The 18,523-nt window shown below is 29.2% G+C and overlaps 2 protein-coding genes across 4 annotated transcripts in view; both read left to right on the plus strand.

The window, feature by feature from the left end:
* The window catches only part of LOC119611959 (neural/ectodermal development factor IMP-L2), a 61,885-nt gene extending 46,200 nt beyond the window's left edge, over positions 1-15,685 (plus strand). For 2 of the 3 annotated variants that reach the window (XM_037967654.1, XM_037967652.1), the window contains exons 2-4: positions 13,579-13,890; positions 14,875-15,369; positions 15,446-15,685. In XM_037967654.1, coding sequence (XP_037823582.1) covers positions 13,582-13,890; positions 14,875-15,369; positions 15,446-15,460 — 819 coding nt within the window. In that variant the 5' untranslated portion in view covers positions 13,579-13,581 and the 3' untranslated portion in view covers positions 15,461-15,685. Of the gene's footprint in view, positions 1-7,905; positions 8,080-13,578; positions 13,891-14,874; positions 15,370-15,445 lie in introns of those variants that run through there. The other variant, XM_037967653.1, reaches the window with a different exon arrangement.
* Positions 7,337-8,079, plus strand: LOC119611961. Its single transcript, XM_037967655.1, has one exon. It carries the CDS (start codon positions 7,417-7,419, stop codon positions 7,510-7,512), a length of 96 nt encoding a protein of 31 aa, XP_037823583.1. The 5' UTR covers positions 7,337-7,416; the 3' UTR covers positions 7,513-8,079.
* Positions 15,686-18,523: the final 2,838 nt, after the last annotated feature.

Here is an 18,523-nt window from a genome sequence, read left to right on the forward strand (position 1 = left end):
AACACATACATATTTACAAACATACCTACCAACTAATAAAACGAATGCTGTCTATGAGGCTGGTTGGACTGCCTGCAACTACTCACTCTAGCTTAGCTCATTCACGAGAAATAAAAACGATCTACTCTATATGAATCTCGTAGTATATACGAAACAGAAAAAAAAACATATAGTAGATATATGGCAGACACACTGGCAACTTTTAATAATTTTTTTTTTTTTTTAAATGAGACTAAGTTAAGAAAAAAATGAAATGAATTAAATACTATACTCAGTGCTACAGTGACTCACAAAAATCAAGGGGGATTTCCCTAAGCTATAGCGATATGATAGTTTTGATGTGTAGATAATAGTTGGACTGAGGGTGTTATTGCTGATTATTTGGCTTGGACTTTAAATATAAGTACAACATTATCGTGTTGATGTGGAAATTTTGGACTCGATTTAAAGCAAATCAAAACGTTGGATTTTTTAGTAAATATAAAGTGGGTATCAAAATTGTTTAGAGGAAATTTCTAGGTCTAAACAACCACTAAAAGGGTGTCCAACTTTACTCGTATTAAGTATCAAAGTACCTTTCCACTACTACTTTTTTAACTCTAAATATTCTATAATTAAAAGTTTCGAATCTCGACAAATATTTGAAGTAGGTCCAATCTAAGTAGCTTAACCACCCTTTATTTTCAAAACTCTCTCTGGGATAATGCCGAGCGTATTGTAAGGCCGAGGTGGCAGCTATAGTATCCCCTAACTTTGGTATTGCCAACTTTTATTTTATTCTTGATATATACTACTTTCCAGCTTGAAATGAATGATGGAAAGTCCGATGTAATACCTAACCAGGGATCTAACCTAAGACAGTTATGTTCCTGTACATATGGAGAGTTCATTTATCGGTCTCTGTCGATATCTGCTCTACATCAGAGATCACAGGTATTTTCTCTCATTTGTCAGTCTCTGTCGAAAGCTGCTGTACATCAGAGATCAGAAGATTTTTTTTACTCATTTGTCGCGTTCTGTCGATATGTGATCTACATTAGAGATTAGAGGATTTACCATTTGTTGAGCTTTTCTCAGAGCATTTTAAGTTTGTCAACAATCGACGAAGAGAGATCAGCTATACGATATTTGATCTACATTAGAGATCGGAGAAAGTTTCTCTCAAATGTCGATCTCTATCAATAGCTGTTCTACATCGGAGTTTCTGTCGATATCTATGATCTACATCAGAGATCAGAAGAGTGTACTCTGAAAAGGTTTATAGCAGACCTTTGAAGCCCTATGTTTGCAAATAAAGCTTTCGCATATATTAAGCATTTTCAAAGCATCTTAAGTTTGACAACAATCGTCTTAACAAGTAAAAAAGAGATCAGCTATACGATATCTGATCTACATTAGAGATCAGAGGAGTGTTCTTTGAAAAGGTTTATAGCAGACCTCTTTATTGAATTATTGATTTGAAGCTTTAGTTTTGGAATCAATACTCTCTTAGTTGTTGAGTTTTTCTTAGAGCATCTTAAGTTTGAGAACTATCGACTTAACCAGTAAAAGAGATATCTGATATACATTAAAGAGCAGAGAAGTATTCTCTTAAAGGGTGTAGCAGACCTCTTTATTCAGCTATTGATTTGAAACCAACAATCCTCTTAACAAGTAAAAGAGAGATTAGCTATTCGATATCTGATATATGTACATTAGAGATTAGAGGAGTGTTCTCTGAAAAGGTTTATAGCAGATCTCTTTACTGAATTTTTGATGTGAAGCTTTAGTTTTGGAATCAAAACTCTCTCAGTTGTTGAGCTTTTCTCAGAGCATCTTAAGTTTGCCAACAATCTACTTAACCAGTAAAAGAGATATCAGCTATACGATATCTGATCTACATTAAAGAGCAGAGAAGTGTTCTCTTAAAAGGTAAAGCACAACTCTTTACTCAGCTATTGATTTGAAACCTGATATTTGGAATTAAAGCTCTCGCATATGTAAAGCTTTTCAGAGCATCTTAAGTTTGACATAAATCGATGTGACAAGTAAAAAAAGAGATCAGCTAATTTTTCGGTCTTTGCCGATAACAGATCTACATGAGAGATATCCAGAAAGCTCTCTCGTGAGTTATTAAACTCTCTTGCTTATTAGTAAGCTCACTTGTTACTCTCTTGATACTCTCTACCGATAGTTGCTTTACATATAGATCAATTACTGTCAAGTGACCCTATAGCTCAGAATGCTAATTGCTCGAGAACACTGCTTTTGTGTTTTTACTTTGTTATTATTCCATATTTTGAATAGAAACTATGATCAATTGATTGATATCATTGTGATAACTTTTATATAAATGTATATAATGAGAGAAAGAGAGCAAACAAACTGTGAAAAACATTTTAACTCAATCTCAAAATGTTCTCCACTGAACAGTTTGATATATGTTTGTCAAATGAAGATTAGGGCGAAGGAAAACTATGAAATCTTCAAATGTCTTTAGAATTGTTCTATACTCTGCCCCCCGAGTCTCGTGAGTCTTTAAGAATAGGTTCAAGTAGATTTGCACAAAAAGAAAGAACACAACATTTCCTTTAATACAAGAAAAAAATGCATAACTGGAATGAATTTTGTAATAAATAGTATGATTCGCACATCGACACAAACCATTTTCATTCGGAATAAGAAAAGTTCATAAATAGTATGATATTGAGAATATGTTTCTTTTGTTTCGAAATGTTATAAACCATGAAAAATTACTATTTCTCTGAGTCCAGTAGTTACTTCCTTTTTGAAAGAAATCGTAGAAAAAGTTATAAAGAGGAAAGTATTCAAGTTTGCGGACTAAACTTTTGTACGTCACTGTTGGGATCATGTGCTTAAAACACTTAAAACATACCGGTGCACATACCATACAACTGCTAGCTTACTGTGGTGGACAAAACTTTCGCATACTTTCTAAACTCACAGAGAATAAAGGTTCCAGTTGCAACACTATTCTGTACTCGATCGAATGGCTCAAAGGCTAATGCTTCAGTCAATGTATAGCATTTGATAATGATCGCTAATCTCAAAAGGAGATTTCAATCGCGAATACCGTAATTTATCCCCGAACATTGGAAAGCTGAATCTGAATAAGCATAATGTAGGTGAAGTATTGCCTTACAAGGTTTTATGTTAAAATGAAAGAACTTATTACTACAGCCATTTAAGGTAATGCAGAGTGTAATAGTTTTCTAGTAAGGTACTCTCTCTAAGTAATACATATTTTTTAAATTTATCTATATTTTTGCTCAACACTGTTTTAGGCAATTGCAAAAAAAATCAAACTGACTGACATGACGGGAATATCTGCCATTAAAAAAAAAATTAATACATATTTATACCATATAATACAGATTTAAACTTAATAAATATTATATGTTCAAACAAACTTAACTACATACTTAGAACTATATACAAACTTATTGTATATAATATAATCTAGTATTATATATCAATTGATTTTTTTTTTTTGCAAAAACGTCAGAATGAAAAAAAGTATTTATTTGAAGAAACAAATATCATTGTTTCATACAAGTTACCGGTTGTTGGTGGTTTTAGAAGATTCAAACGAACTACAAACCAAAAATATCGAAAAAAAAAGAAACGATCAACTGATCTCGATTCCTTCTTTGTCATTGAATATTTTTTTATTCTGTGGCCGCCACTACCATCAATATTACACATAATCAATAATCAGGTATTTATTTTTTTGAAAATTTATTTGCAACAATGTTTCAAAGTGTTTTGGTTTTTGCGTATCGAAAAGAGGGTGTGATTTTAGTGTATAAATAAGTGATATTTATTACTTGTTATTGGTAATATATTTAAGTTATATGAAGGTAATAACAGTGTCAGTGGTTAAACGTGATCAAACACTTGAAACCCATAATCTGAATCATACGAAGAAAAATGTGTTTTAATTAATTTAAAATATAGTATGTGCAGCTGTCAAACAGTGCAGCGGTGTTGTAGTGAGGCAGTGTTAATCTGAAACTCCTTGAAATTTTCAAATTGTTATATTTTAGAATTTTTCTTTAATGAAGTTCATTAATTTTCTTTTCTGAAATTAATGTATTTTTTTAAATCTAAAAGTAACAGGTTTAAGTTAAGGGAATTTTTTGAACAAATAAGAATATATGGATTTGGTTGTTATATAAAGTGTCAGAACAAGAATCTGATCTTAGCCCCTGAGGAATCTATTATGGAACTAGATTTTATTTTTTTCGAATCTTTTAGTAAAAAGTGTTATTATTTATTAAATCGAAGTTTTAAGTGAACAAATTTATATTTTTAATGAAAAATATTTTTTTGAAAAAATTTTAATTTTTAGTGAAACTTTGAACGTTTTTAGTGAAACTTTGGACGTTTTTAGTGTAAATGTTAATTTTTAGATTTTTAGAGAAAATTTTGATTTTTTTGTGAAAAATTTGGAATTTTTTCGAAAATTTAATTTTTGGTAAAAATTTCAAAATTTAGTGAAAATTTGATTTTTTTTTAAATTTTGGAATTTTTGTGAAAATTTTAATTTTTAATGAAAATTTGGTATTTTTTGTGAAAATTTTCATTTTTAATGAAAATTTAAATTTTTAATAAAAATTTACATTTTTACTGAAAATTTATATTTTTTATGAAAATATCAAAATTTGAATTTTTAGTGAAAATTAGGATTTTTAGTAAAAATTATATTATATTTTTAGTGAAAATTTTTAATTTTAGCAAAAAAATTGGATTTTTAAGTAATATTTATTTTTGTAAAAATCTAGTAAAAAAATCGAATAGTCGTATTTAAGAATAAACTTTTTTATTGAAATCGGTGAACGATTTCTCACAGTCCTGATATATATGATCGTCTGAAATGAAATAAAACAAAGAATATTGAAAAAAGACAGAATATTCAGAGATAGAGAGAGTGAGAGTGAAAGATGTGAAAAGGGTATTTTTACCTCCAAAGAAATGAAGAAGAAACGAACATAGAAGGGAATTCTTTATGGTATTTTACCTGCCAATCTAGTAACTGTTTCTAGCTCCATATCGTCCTTACACAACCTGCAATAACCGACCCAATTTCCTACAAAGGCTCAAATTACGCAATGACCGTTTATTACTCCTACTACAGCCTCTAGTCCAATACTAAAAGTACTCTGGTTGCTTTTGTATTTAATTTTGGTCATAATGCCTTAAAAACCCTGCAATTCATCCTATTGTGACAGAATCGGTTTAGTAGAGTCTTTGAGATTAGTGATTAGTCTATAGAAGTGACAGATAGGAAATTTTACTGACCTATCTCTATTGTTAAGATCCAGTATAAATGCCTAGAAGTCATACTCTAAAAATTTGTGAAAATCAAAGCACATTTGACTCTAGACCCCATATAAGGTCTAACGTTTAAAGTTGTCTTATTTATATGTTTAGTAACGGCATTATAGACCAGTTTTTGAAAACGATACAATATCAAACATATCCGAGCGACAGGCCGTTTATTACTCCTACTACAGTCCTTATACTCTTCTAGTCCAATCCCAAAAGTACTCTGCTTTTTTGTTGCTTTTGTATTTAATCTCGGTCATAATGCCTTAAAAACCCTGTAATTCATGCTATTGTGTCAGCATCGGTTTAGTAGTCTTTTTGATTAGTGATTAGTCTATAGTAGTGACAAATAGGTGATTTTACTGACCTAAGTATCTCTACATGGGGGAGAGAAGAAGAAGGTACATCTGGGCCACAAGGCTCGAGCCTGTTCTGCGCTCTTTTCCCTAAAAAATATTTGTAAAAGGATATATGAAAGGAATTACCTATCGTCCAATGTTTAGAAACTCGGTATTCTAGACATTTCAATCTGAGTTCTTAAGAAACTCTGAACATCTGGACATTGCTCCCAAGATCATATTTGGATCATATTTCTACATACCTCTTAAATATTTATTAACAAAATTAAATAATGATTATTTCTTTATCAAAATTTATATACTTTATAACCAAATTATAAACCATTTAAACAATTTTGCGTACTAAATCAAAACTATATCGGCTAAATAACACACAATTTCGGTAATAATCATAATAAATCTTAATTACACTTCGTTTAAACTTCGTTTAAAATAAAACGATGGAAAATTATGAAACAAATTAAAAATTTATAGCGAGAGTATTAAGGTTCTAACGGCAAGACGTTAAACGATTGAATTTAATGTTTAAACAGTAAAAGAAAACTTTTATTAAAATTCTAGTAACTTATTGAGATGGTAAAGAAGTTGTGAAAATGTTAAATTACAACTAAAAGTTGTAGGTTTACAAAACCGATTTATAGATATAGATATAAGTGCAGCAAAGGGTCTTTTTTTCTGGGTTTCATTCTTTTACGGTGACATGCTGCTGCTCCTAATGGTTACACTGAAAACCCCTAAGAAACCAGAGATAAAAGAGAATAATGAGTAAAATAATCACTTGAACACACACTCAAACTTACCACTGCTACATTGAGTGCAGTGAGAATTTAATGCTCACTCAATATTTACAAAACGATCACACTCTCACAGACAGCATACTCACATTAAGGGGAGAGCATTAAAGATCGATCGATCGTCAACAGTCTATAAAATGCTTGAATTAAACGAATAGTGATCAGTTCTGTTTCAGTCCCGACTGGCAAAACATCTCTAAATAGAAAAAATTCTAAACGGTTTCTTGAAATAAATAGCTTTTGATCGCTTAACATATAATACCTCGTATTCCAAAATAATTTAAAAAAAACCAACAATTATAAATGAAAATTTAGCATTTAAAACGTGCATGATAAAATCTAGATCGTTAACAAAAAAAAAAAAGTTGATGAATAAAAAACAAAGAGAAAGAACAACAATTAAAAGAAAAATTTTCTCTACTAAAATATACTGTATAATTTGTTTTTATACAGAATAAAAATTGTTAATAAAAAACTTTAACTGTAATGTCTATTAACTGGTTTAAAGAACCCAATTTGTGTCAAAGTGAGACTAAAATAAATTTAAAAAATCTACAACAATTTTTAAAACAAAATAAACTGAAAATGTTTTAAACTTGAAAACTAAAACAAAATTTTTGGAATTTTGAAAACTTATTGTATTAAAAAAAAAAACAAAACAATTTAATAAAAATTTGTAAATAAAACTTTACAAAATTTATAATAAAAGTTAAAAAAGAAAAAAGTTTTTAACTAAAATTTTTTTTCAAAAAACAAAAAAACACATTCCAAAACTAAAAAGTAACAAAAAATTGTTATTGCGTTCAATTAGCAGAAAGTGTTTAATAAAATTTAAAAATCATTGATATTTTAAGCAGACGCCTAAAGTAAAATCTTTCAAAATTCCGCCCTCATTGAAAAGAAACTTTTCCAAAACGGAGACCTTTAGAGGACCTATGTCAGTGCTAAACTATTTATTATTAATCTTTAATCAAAATAACGCACCCACAAGGACTCATCATAATTTAGAACTACTGAACTCTATAACGTAACCCTGCGAGTGAAAGTTTTTACTATTGAAAAAAAACAACAATCAATCAAATAACAACTATAACATACAATTTACCATAAAAAAAAATTTTTTTTTGAGCTAAAACAACAAATAACTCCTTCAAGCTGCTGCTGCTAAGAATTACCCCTTTACTTTTAACTATAACTTATAAAGGGAATTGTAAACAATTAAAAATTGTTCAACAACGAAAACGCAAAAAGAAAAGAAGAAAGAAATTCTTCTCTATTTCATAAAAATTCCCCCAAAACCTAAGAAAAGTCCAAAAAGAAAATCTTTTTTAAAAAACACAAATTCTTAAACGAAACGTCAAAAAAAAAGCTACTCAAAATTTCATTAGAGAGCCTAAGCAGTGTTAAAAAAAACATAGAATTACGAAATAGAGTGTTTAAACTTCGTAAAAGACAGTAATTAAACAAAAAAAACCTAGAAGTTTGTTAATTTATAAAGAAAAAAAAACCCAAATTTAAATTTTTTTTTAAACAAAGTTTAAAAATAATTTACAACCATTCATAATCTACGTAGAAAACGCCGAAGAAAGAAAATTAAAGTAAGTTTTATTTTTTATTAATTATTTTTTACTTATCAAATTGTTTTCTAAAAGCCGGCTATTCAAAGCTATGCATTCTTTTTGTTTAACGACTTTTATGTATTTAAGTTATTATCTTATGCTAATAGTTTTGTTGTTGTTATTTTTATGTTATTTCACAATTTAATGAAAATTTTAAATATTTTTTTTTCTATTTTTATTTATTTTGAAATTTTTGCTGTTATAATAAATTATAGCACGTGAGTTTTTTTTATACCCTACATCACTATAGTGGGGAGGGTATTATGCATTTGTGCTGATGTTTGTAACACCCAAAAATATTGGTCTTACACCTCCTCCTTAAAGTATATCAATCGGCTCAAAATCACTTTCTGAGTCGATTTAGCAAATCCGTCTGTCCATCTGTCCGTCCGTCCGTCTTTCTGTCTGTCTGTCCGTCCTTCTTTCCATCCGTCTGTCTGTCCGTCCGTCCGTCTGTCTATCTGTCTGTCTTTCTGTCTGTCCGTCTGTGTGTCCATTTATCACTTCAAAAATCGGCAAAACTTAGTTTTATATAAATTTTAATGATACTGCTGATACAGATTTTAGTAATGATCGAGCCTCCTTTCGACCCTATCCCATCCCAGACCCTTTCAGAAAATGACTTGATGGTCAAAATTCACTTATAAACACTAATGTCACGATGATATTCTGAGTCGATTTCCGTCTGTGTGTCCATGTAAACCTTGTGCGCACTCTACAGATCGCAATTTTCAAGATAAGATCGGTGCATTATTTCTTATAGCCCCCATAAAACCGTACCCTCTCGAATAGGGCTTCTGAGCTCATAAATATGTTAAATGTTCTTGTATCATTTCAAAAATCTGCAAAACTTAGTTTTATATAAGTCATAGTGATACTGCTGATGATCGGGCCTCATTTGAACCTATACCCCATACAAAGTCCACTTCAGAAAATGACTTGATGGTCAAAAATCACTTATAAACACTAATGTCACGTTGATATTTTGCATAAATAACTGATGTAGATGTAAATTCTTCCAACAAAATTTATAAGGATAGGACCATATTAACCCCCTCTGTCTACATATAACCTCTCTTTTAGAAAATCTCTTTTTTTGACAACCAATTGTTAAAAAATTCCTGAGTTAAAGAAAAAATTAAAAAAATAATCAAAATTTGTAACTTAATCTCTGGTGTAGGGTATCATATGGTCGGTCATGTCCTACTATAAATTCTTACTTGTTTTTTTGCTTGTTGTCTCTTTTTAAAACACACAAACTTTCCATTAAAAATATATGGTTATTTTTATATTAGAAAATTTTATTTTTAAATGTGTGAAATATATTTTTTTTTAAAGAAATTGTTATTGGTTTTATTAGTTTGCTTTATTAGAATAGTAAATATTTTGAAAATAACTTTTAAATTAATAATAATTTTAGATTTCCAAGAATATGTTTCCAAAAAAAATGGAACCACCGATCTTATATAGATCTCAAATTTGTATTCAAGCACATTAGATCAAGTTTAGTTTTGTCACCGACGAGATCTTAATTATTAAGATTTTTACTTTTAAACGTTTTCCAACTAAAGGCTTCTTTCTGTAAGTGTAAGTTAAAAAAGTCTTGTTATATACATTTTAAATCAAATTAAAACAAATTTAGTTTTAAAATTCAAAACCATTTTACACAGTGTTCCTTAAAAACTTTGCCAGTTTTAACTCGTTTTTTGTTGTAAATGTTTGTCATAGATATTCTAATAAAAAAAAGTCAACATTTCCAATTAAAGTGCAGAAAAAGGGCAACATTTTAAACTCAGATCCTTCAAATTATAAAATTTTCTCTTGCAACTTTGACAGATTTTGTCTTAAAACACGTTTTTGTTTAATTTTTTTTTTAAGTAAAAATATAGTATAATAACTAATACTATAAAAAGGCAACATTTTTAATACGTAATAAAAATGAAGGCAAAAATTCAACATTTTTTTGAGAAAATAACATTTTATTCTTTGTACAAAAGAATAGAAAAATGGCAAAAAACTAAAAAAACCTACATTTTTGTAAAGAAAAAGATGTGAAATATTCTTCAAATCCAAAGAAAAGAACACAAAAAGGGGCAAAATGGCAACATTTTTGTCAGAAAACGAAAACACGTTTCTTTGGGCTAGAAAAACTTACAACAAATCTGAAAAGTCTTTAGAGTGAAATCAATTTGTAAAAAAGTACAGAATTTTGCCTCCTTATCGAAAAGAACAGCACTATATAAAGGACGGATAAGTTTAGAAGCTGAAAATTCAAACTTTTTGGGTGGAAATTTTTCATTTAAGAAGTAAAATCAAATCTAAAAGTAGCTTTAGTCAGTTTTGTTCTATAACATAAAAAGGGCAAAAAATCGGAACACCTTGCATTGCAAAATTTGCATTTAATTGTGTAGAATTTGAAATTAAGTCGTGTGTATTCAATTAGAACTGAAATTAAGAGTTTTGCTTCTTTTAGTAAAACAAATAATAAGGCATAGGGCAATATTAAGGTCAGAAATGTAAACCTATTCGGTTGCAATTTTTCAAATAATTTGTACCGAATTTTGTTGATATAGTTAATATTGAATAGGTTAGTTTTACGCAAGAGATCCCTGCATATGAAGATTATCAGAAAAGAAGGAAAGCGATAGGGATAACAAAAGAACAGAAAAGTGTGAGTAGCAGAAAGTTCAGAGAGAAAAGTATGACGACCCTAGTGTTTGCTAGCATATAGCTTCCAGATCCGGGCAATTGCCTAGAAGTTGAGTTATATTTTATTTTTCGCTTTGCAGCTTAATGTAATAACTTATCTATGAAGACCTAGATAATAGACTGTATTTAATGCATTCTAAGAAGGATAAAAGGTACTAGCGTAGAGACTTCATACGGTCCCTAATGACTGATATATGAAAACATCAAAGAATTGATCTATGTTTGGTGATGACCCTAGTGTTTGGTAGCATATATCTGCCAGGGCCGGGCAATTGTCTAGAATATGAGTTTAAGCTTTCATTTTAATTTGAAGAACTTCTACACTGTGATAACTTCCAACCTGTGATAACTGATCTATGAAGTCCTAGATAATAGGCTGATTTTTATGCATTTGCAAGATTCTAGCGATCGAACATCGATCTTGAGCCTTCATAAGGTTCTTAATGACTGACCTTAAAGAATTGTTCGATCGAATATCTCATCATCTTGTTCAGAGACTCGATGTATTCGGGTTTAATATAGAGGGAAAACCCTATTTGAAAGCATAAGGGTTAATAAGGCTAAATTTAAAAAAAAAATTGAGTTAACATTTTTTGTCATAATAACATGAAGTAAAAAGTTTAAAATATAAATAGGTTTTTAACCGGTATTTACCAGATATTTGGGAAAATACGGGTTAAATATACCTAAACATATGTACTTAAGTGACAAAAAGTTCTAACTGATATAATCGATAGGTTTTAACAGTTTGATAAAGTGATAAGACTAAGAAAATTAGCAAAAATTTCAGAAAGTAGACTTAGTATAGTTCAAAATAGTTTCAATGGGGTTTTAACCGGTATTTACCAGATGTATGGCTAAAAACAGGTTAAATATAGAGGGTTAGACCTTAATGGAAGTGACAAAGTAGTTCTCTATAGTTTATAATAGTGTGATAAAGAAAAATAGCAACAATTTCCGAAAGTATACTTAGAGGAGTTAAATATGTTACCATTATAAGTGACTCACCACATATTGCCAAGCCCCTAATAGGAATAAAAAAAAGAATCAGCTATTTATAGACTAAGATTTGTTCTTTCTATACTTTTAAACAAACTATCACCAAGTGATAAATTTCATTTAATTGGCTGATGTGCAACAATGTCTCTACTTAACGCATTTTTCAAACTCTAAACTGACACAATCAAACCAAACGTTACATGAATTTTTTTATTTTAAAATCAGACATATAATAGTTTATATATATACATATGTGAACAACTAAATATAGAAAACCAGACGTGTGATTTTCAATACGATTTTTTATTAGCTATATATTTTTTTTGTTGGTTTGGTTGGTTTAGCTGATTTGACGACAACATATTTAGGTGTTGAGTTAAGTCTGCCGGTTGTCGGTTCAATTTTTCTGAATGACTAAGTGTATGGTGGCAGTCTGACGACGCTGATGCTGTCTCTGTCAAGGGAATTAAGTAAACGACGACGACGACAATGATGTTTTAAAAATACGTAGGAAAAAAAAAGTCTTGAAAAAAAAGTATTATAAGAATGTGTTCAGATTAGATACATGTACGGGGCGAATGTTTAAGAATTTCATGAATGAAAGCATGTTTCCTCTTTAGTTGATAGTAAAAATACGAAAAATATACATATAGAACTGATAATATTTATTAAGTGAGACCCCCCTTTAGCAAATATATAACATATATACAAACTTAGTTAGGGTGTAGACTTTAGGCCAAAACTTTTATGTTAGACAAACGATGAGAATTTTGCTTAAATGTTTGTATAAGTATGAGTGAATGAGCGTACGATCTATTTCTGAAATTATGTTGATTAATTTCCTACAACCAACAGCTACTACTTACTCTTTGTCGGTATAATTATTTGTTGGTTGTATGTCTGTCTGTCTGTCTGTCTGTCTGTTGTATCTATGATGTTGTGAGATTAGAGGTTTTATCATATTTGATTGCATGTGTAGTGTCTGTGCTAAAGATCTTGTAGGAAATTTATTTTTGTTAGCTGTGGTGTTAATTTATGATCTTGTTAAGTTGTCATTTCATTCTATATTAATGATCGTACTTGTTCTTTTTCTTTTTTTTTTTGAACACTTTATACTAAGGACAAGTGTTTCTAAGGAAATTGTCATGAAATTGCGATTTAGTTTAGAAATTGAAAAGAAGCAAAAAAAAAAAACTTATTTAAAGACTTAATGATTTATTCCCTAAAATTTTAAAACAAATTTCCTTTTATTTTTTGTTTCGATTTTTTTTTTCTTCTCGAAATTTTTGTTGCCAAGAACCTAACACACGTAATCTTGGTTGTCGTAGCTATTGAATTCAAACACCCAATGGGAATCTTTTAGCTTAATACATATAGTTTTTTTTTCTTTAACATGTTCCGTTTCTTTTCTTCTTTTTTTTTTTGCAATCGAAAAAGCAAAATATAATTTTAAAAATCATTTTACCAGCAGAAGCTGTTAAAATAGGAATGTCACGTAGTCGTAGTCGTTTTGATAAGTTTCTAGGAGGTATGTTGGCCAATAAATAAAAAAAAAATTAATATTTTAAAACATCCATACATAATATAATTTATGTTTATGATAAGCTTTATATTAATGAATGAATGCGTGTGTTATCAACATCCTAGTAATTAATTAAAAACTCATATCAACTAATTGGTTCAATGACCCGATATTTATATTCTAGAATAATTTTTAAAATTTAACTAATAATTTTTCTTTTTTTTTTTTTTTTTTCTTTTGATTTGCAGAAAATGAACTTACATCTTTTATTACTGGCCCTGCTGGTGTTCATCAGTAGTTATGGTTCTGAGGCCAGAGCCATTGATGATGTTGACAATTCCATAGAGTCGGGTGCTAGTGATCAATCAACGGCCTCGAGCTCTTCATCCGCTTCGCTACAACCTCGCACCCGTTTTGGTCAGGATTGGATTAAATTCACTAAAACTCCTCCCGTTAAGATTTTACAAAGTTTGGGTTCTCCCGTTGAGATTGCTTGCGAAGTAATGGGCTCTCAAATACCCACCATTCAGTGGGTTGTCGGTCATATTCCTTTGTCAGAGGTATGTTGAGACAAACTTTTTTTATAGAAATATTAAAGCAGGACTATAGACAGGTCTACAGTCAAGTCTATAGACAGGTTTATAGTCCATAGACAGGCCTACAGTCAAGATTATAGACTGATCTATAGTAAAGACTATAAACTGATATATAGTCAAGACTATAGACTGATCTATAATCAAGACGATTGACTAATCTATAGACTGATCTATAGTCAAGACTATAGACTGATCTATAGTCAAGACTATAGACTGATCTATAGTCAAGACTATAGACTGATCTATAGTCAAGACTATAGACTGATCTATAGTCAAGACTATAGACTGATCTATAGTCAAGACTATAGACAGATCTATAGTTAAGACTATAGACTGATCTATAGTCAAGACTATACACTGATCTATAGTCATGACTACAGACTGATCTATAGTCAAGACTATAAACTGAACTATAGTTAAGACTATAGATTGATCTATAGTCAAGACTATAGACTGATCTATGGTCAAGACTATAGACTGATCTATAGTTAAGACTATAGACAGATCTATAGTTAAGACTATAGACAGATCTATAGTTAAGACTATAGACTGATCTATAGTCAAGGCTATAGACTGATCTATAGTGCAGACTATAGAATGATCTATAGTCAAGACTATAAAATGATCTTTAGTCACAACTATAGAATGAATTATAGTCAAGACTATAGAATGATCTATAGTCAAGACTATAGACTGATCTATAGTCAAGATTATAGACTGATCTACAGACAAGACTATAGACTGATCTATTGTCAAGACTATAAACTGATCTATAGTCAATATTATAGACTGATCTATAGTCAATACTTAGACTGGTCTATAGTCAAGACTATATCTACAGCGAAGAGTATAGACTGTTCTATAGTCAACACTGTAGACTGATCTTTAATCAAGACTAGTGATAAAAAATACTAAAGAAAACCTTCCCTCCTTTCCCTTTACTTTCAGATCGAAACAATCGAATCGAATGTAATCTCTGAATCAAGTGCTAGTGCCATTGTTAAAGTACGTTCCGTGCATGTCATCGATCATATGTTGAGTGAGGCACGCACCTACACCTGTGTAGGACGTACCGGTTCTAAAACCGTTTATGCCTCGACCATAGTTTATCCTCAATCGGATCTTAAAGATTTGGTGCAAGTACGTGAAAAACCTTTTATGGGTCATGTTAAACCACGTATCGTATATAGTGAAAGAATGCATTTAGATTTGGTGGGATCAAATGTGGTATTGCCCTGCAAGGTGCATGCCCGTCCCCGTGCTGAGGTATTCTGGATGAACGATGAGGGTAATTTGATAGAACAAAATCAACGTTTTAAACTGTTGCCCTCGGGAGATTTATTGATATCCGATTTGAAATGGGAAGATATGGGTGCCTATAAGTGTATAGCCCGTAATGCTTTGGGCAAAGATACAGCCGATGCATTTATTTATCCAGTACAGGTGAGATAAGAAATTTAGATTTTTTTTGAAAACAAACAAAAACTTATGGTTTTTCTTTTTCTTTTAATCATTTTAGAAAGAAGACAAATAAACATTAGAAAGAATGGACCCCAAACCCCTATTAAACATTTAGAAATTGGACCTTTAAACGAAAAACTAAACATAATTTGCCTGGAATTAAGATGGAAAAAAAAACAAAACCTTTAAACAAAATATATATATATACTATATAGAAAAAAATAACAAAAAATAGTTCCTGTTTATTAACTAAAGAATCTTTTTTGCAAAAATATACCCTAAGCAGTACTACCCTATTAGAAATCTAAACAAACAAAATCTAGAACTAAATAATTGTAATTATAATTTAAACAAATTATTACTTCTAGACAGATGCCGGCAATCTCCTAGAGTGCCATTTAGACCACAACTATCGAATAATACTTAGACCTAACTACACATAAGTAAAAACTAAAATTCATTATTACCAAACACCCCACCCCTGCTCCTCACCAATAACACACAACAACTTTAATTGTCTTCTCAATAATTTAAAACAAAACACACATAACCAAACATCTTATACAAAACACTATTCATTCATTTTAAAACTTAATTTATTAAAAGAAACCAACAACAAAAATTATCTTTTAGCAAAAGCTTATATCACTTGCTTTCTTAGATAATTTGATTTTTTTTTAAATTTATGACATTTTTCGGCCGTACTTAAAACGAAAAAGAAATTTCACCATTTTTTTTCTCTTCTCTTTTATAATTTAATTTATTTATGTACTTAATTAAGTCTTTAAACATAATTTAAGTATTTAATTATAAAAAATAATCAGGTTTTTGTTTGTTTTTTTTTTAGAACGATACTAATTTAAAATAATAAATATTGTTGCATTTTATTTGTGAATTTACACCACCTCATTATTTTTTATAATTTTTATTTTTAATATAATTTCAACACCCAACTACTACTTATTGACTTTATGAGTAACAATCAAAAGTTAAATAGTTATTTATTGTGTGTTTTTTTATTAAGTATTTTAGTTATTTTTTTAATAAACAAATTTTCTTCATTATTATTATCATTTATGGTTTCTTTATGAAAAAATTTCAAAACTTTAACTTAAAGATACTGTGTTTAACAGTATTTCTTTTTAAGTCTATTTTTATGTGGCTTTTTTTATTTTATTTTATATTTTACACTGAACTGATTATGTCTGATTATATATTTTTTTAATTGTTTTTATTATGATTTTATTATAATTTTGAATTTGTATTTTTAAATAATATTTATAATAATTAGCTACAAAATAAATAAATTTTAGTCAGTAAATAAATTCATGTTGGATAAATTCAAACAAAAATATATAAAAAAAATACAAAAAAAAACATAAAAAAAATATATATATTAAATAAAAATTTACAATTGGATAAACAATTATTTATAAAAAAAATAAGTACAATTCAAATGAGTTTTATTTCCAAACATTTTAGTTTAACCCCTAAGGCAACAGGAGTAAAAAAAGCTTAAACTATAAAAGCCCCAAAATTTTATAAAAATAACTGTTTTAGTTGTTAATTTATAAACCTGTAAAACTATTATAATGTTTAGTTAACAACATCATGTCATTCTTTAATGAACCATAATTCCTAAACCACTGCTGATATTGCCATGATATTAGTGTCAAACGATAGGCTGGAAACTGTACTTTTGAAATACAACAACAAAATTTATTTATTATCTTGCCTAATAAGGAAAATTTCATGATGTAAATTTTACGCCCCTTTATCTCTACATAACGAGGGCGTGGCATAAAATTTTTTTCAAATTACGAAACAGGAAATTTTACACTACTTGTATAGCAAATTTCAAAACCATAGCTCTACAAATGACCGAGTTATAGCAATTTTTATGAAAAACAAAAAATTCTAAGAATTTTTTTTTGCAAATTTTTCATTGCTTAAAAATTTCATTAAACACCAGGAGAACAAAATCGTGCAGCAGGTGGATTTTTCAATACAAATTTCTTTAAACTCTTATAACTTCTAAACGGCTTAAGAGATTTTTATAAAACTGATACCAAATGAAAGGGTAGGAATTGTACTTTTTAATGGATTTGGAAATTTTGCCCACTGCCACGCCCACTTAGTGCAATTCGATAAAATATATTAAAATACTAATAACTTTGTTAATATTGTAAGTAGAACAAAAATTATTGATTGTAATGAAAGTACAATATCATCTTTACTTGTGAAACAAATTTTGTTGTCCTAACTTCAAAAATGTCCAAGATATAACGGTTTAAGTTTAAGGGTGGAAATACCATGATGTTCAGTAATTTGGACTTGACAACGTTTTCTTTAAACTAGTATAACTTCTAAACGAGGAAAGATATTTGTGTAAGCCTAGTGGCAAATGAAAGTGTAGGAATTGTACTTTTTCATAGATATGGAAATTTTGACCACTCTCGCGGTCACTTAGTGCAATAACATAAAATATCATAAAACACTAATAACACTAATAACTTTGTTCATAGTGTATATAGATCAAAAATTCTTTTAAGTGCTGAAAATACAATATCTTCTTTACTTGTGCATCAAATTTCAATATAATATCTTAAAAAATGACCAAGATATAAAGGTTTAAGTTTAAGGGTGGAGATACCAAAATGTTCAGTATTTCGTGCTTGGCAATGTTTTCTTTAAACGCGTATAACTTCTAAACGAGAAAAGATATTTGTGTAAACCTAATGGCAAATGAAAGTGTAGGAATTGTACTTTTTCATAGATATGGAAATTTTCACCACTCCCACGGTCACTTAGTGTAATAACATAAAATATCATAAAACACTAATAACACTAATAAAGTTGTTCAAGGTGTATATAGAACAAAAATTCTTTAAAGTGCTGAAAATACAATATCTTCTTTACTTGTGAGGCAAATTTCAATATAATATCTTTAAACATGACCAAGATATAAAGGTTTAAGTTGAAGGGTGGAAATACCAAAATGTTCAGTAATTCGGACTTGACAATGTTTTCTTTAAACTTCTATAACTTGTAAACGAAAAAAGATATTTTCATGAAATTAATGTCATATGAAAGAATAAGAATTAAGCTTATGAATAAAAGTGAAAAGTTAGTCCTC

The sequence above is a fragment of the Lucilia sericata genome, unplaced genomic scaffold (assembly GCF_015586225.1).
Source record: "Lucilia sericata isolate MDLA Ls3-8-SP2 unplaced genomic scaffold, ASM1558622v1 Contig001566F_arrow, whole genome shotgun sequence".
NCBI classification, from domain to species: domain Eukaryota; kingdom Metazoa; phylum Arthropoda; class Insecta; order Diptera; family Calliphoridae; genus Lucilia; species Lucilia sericata.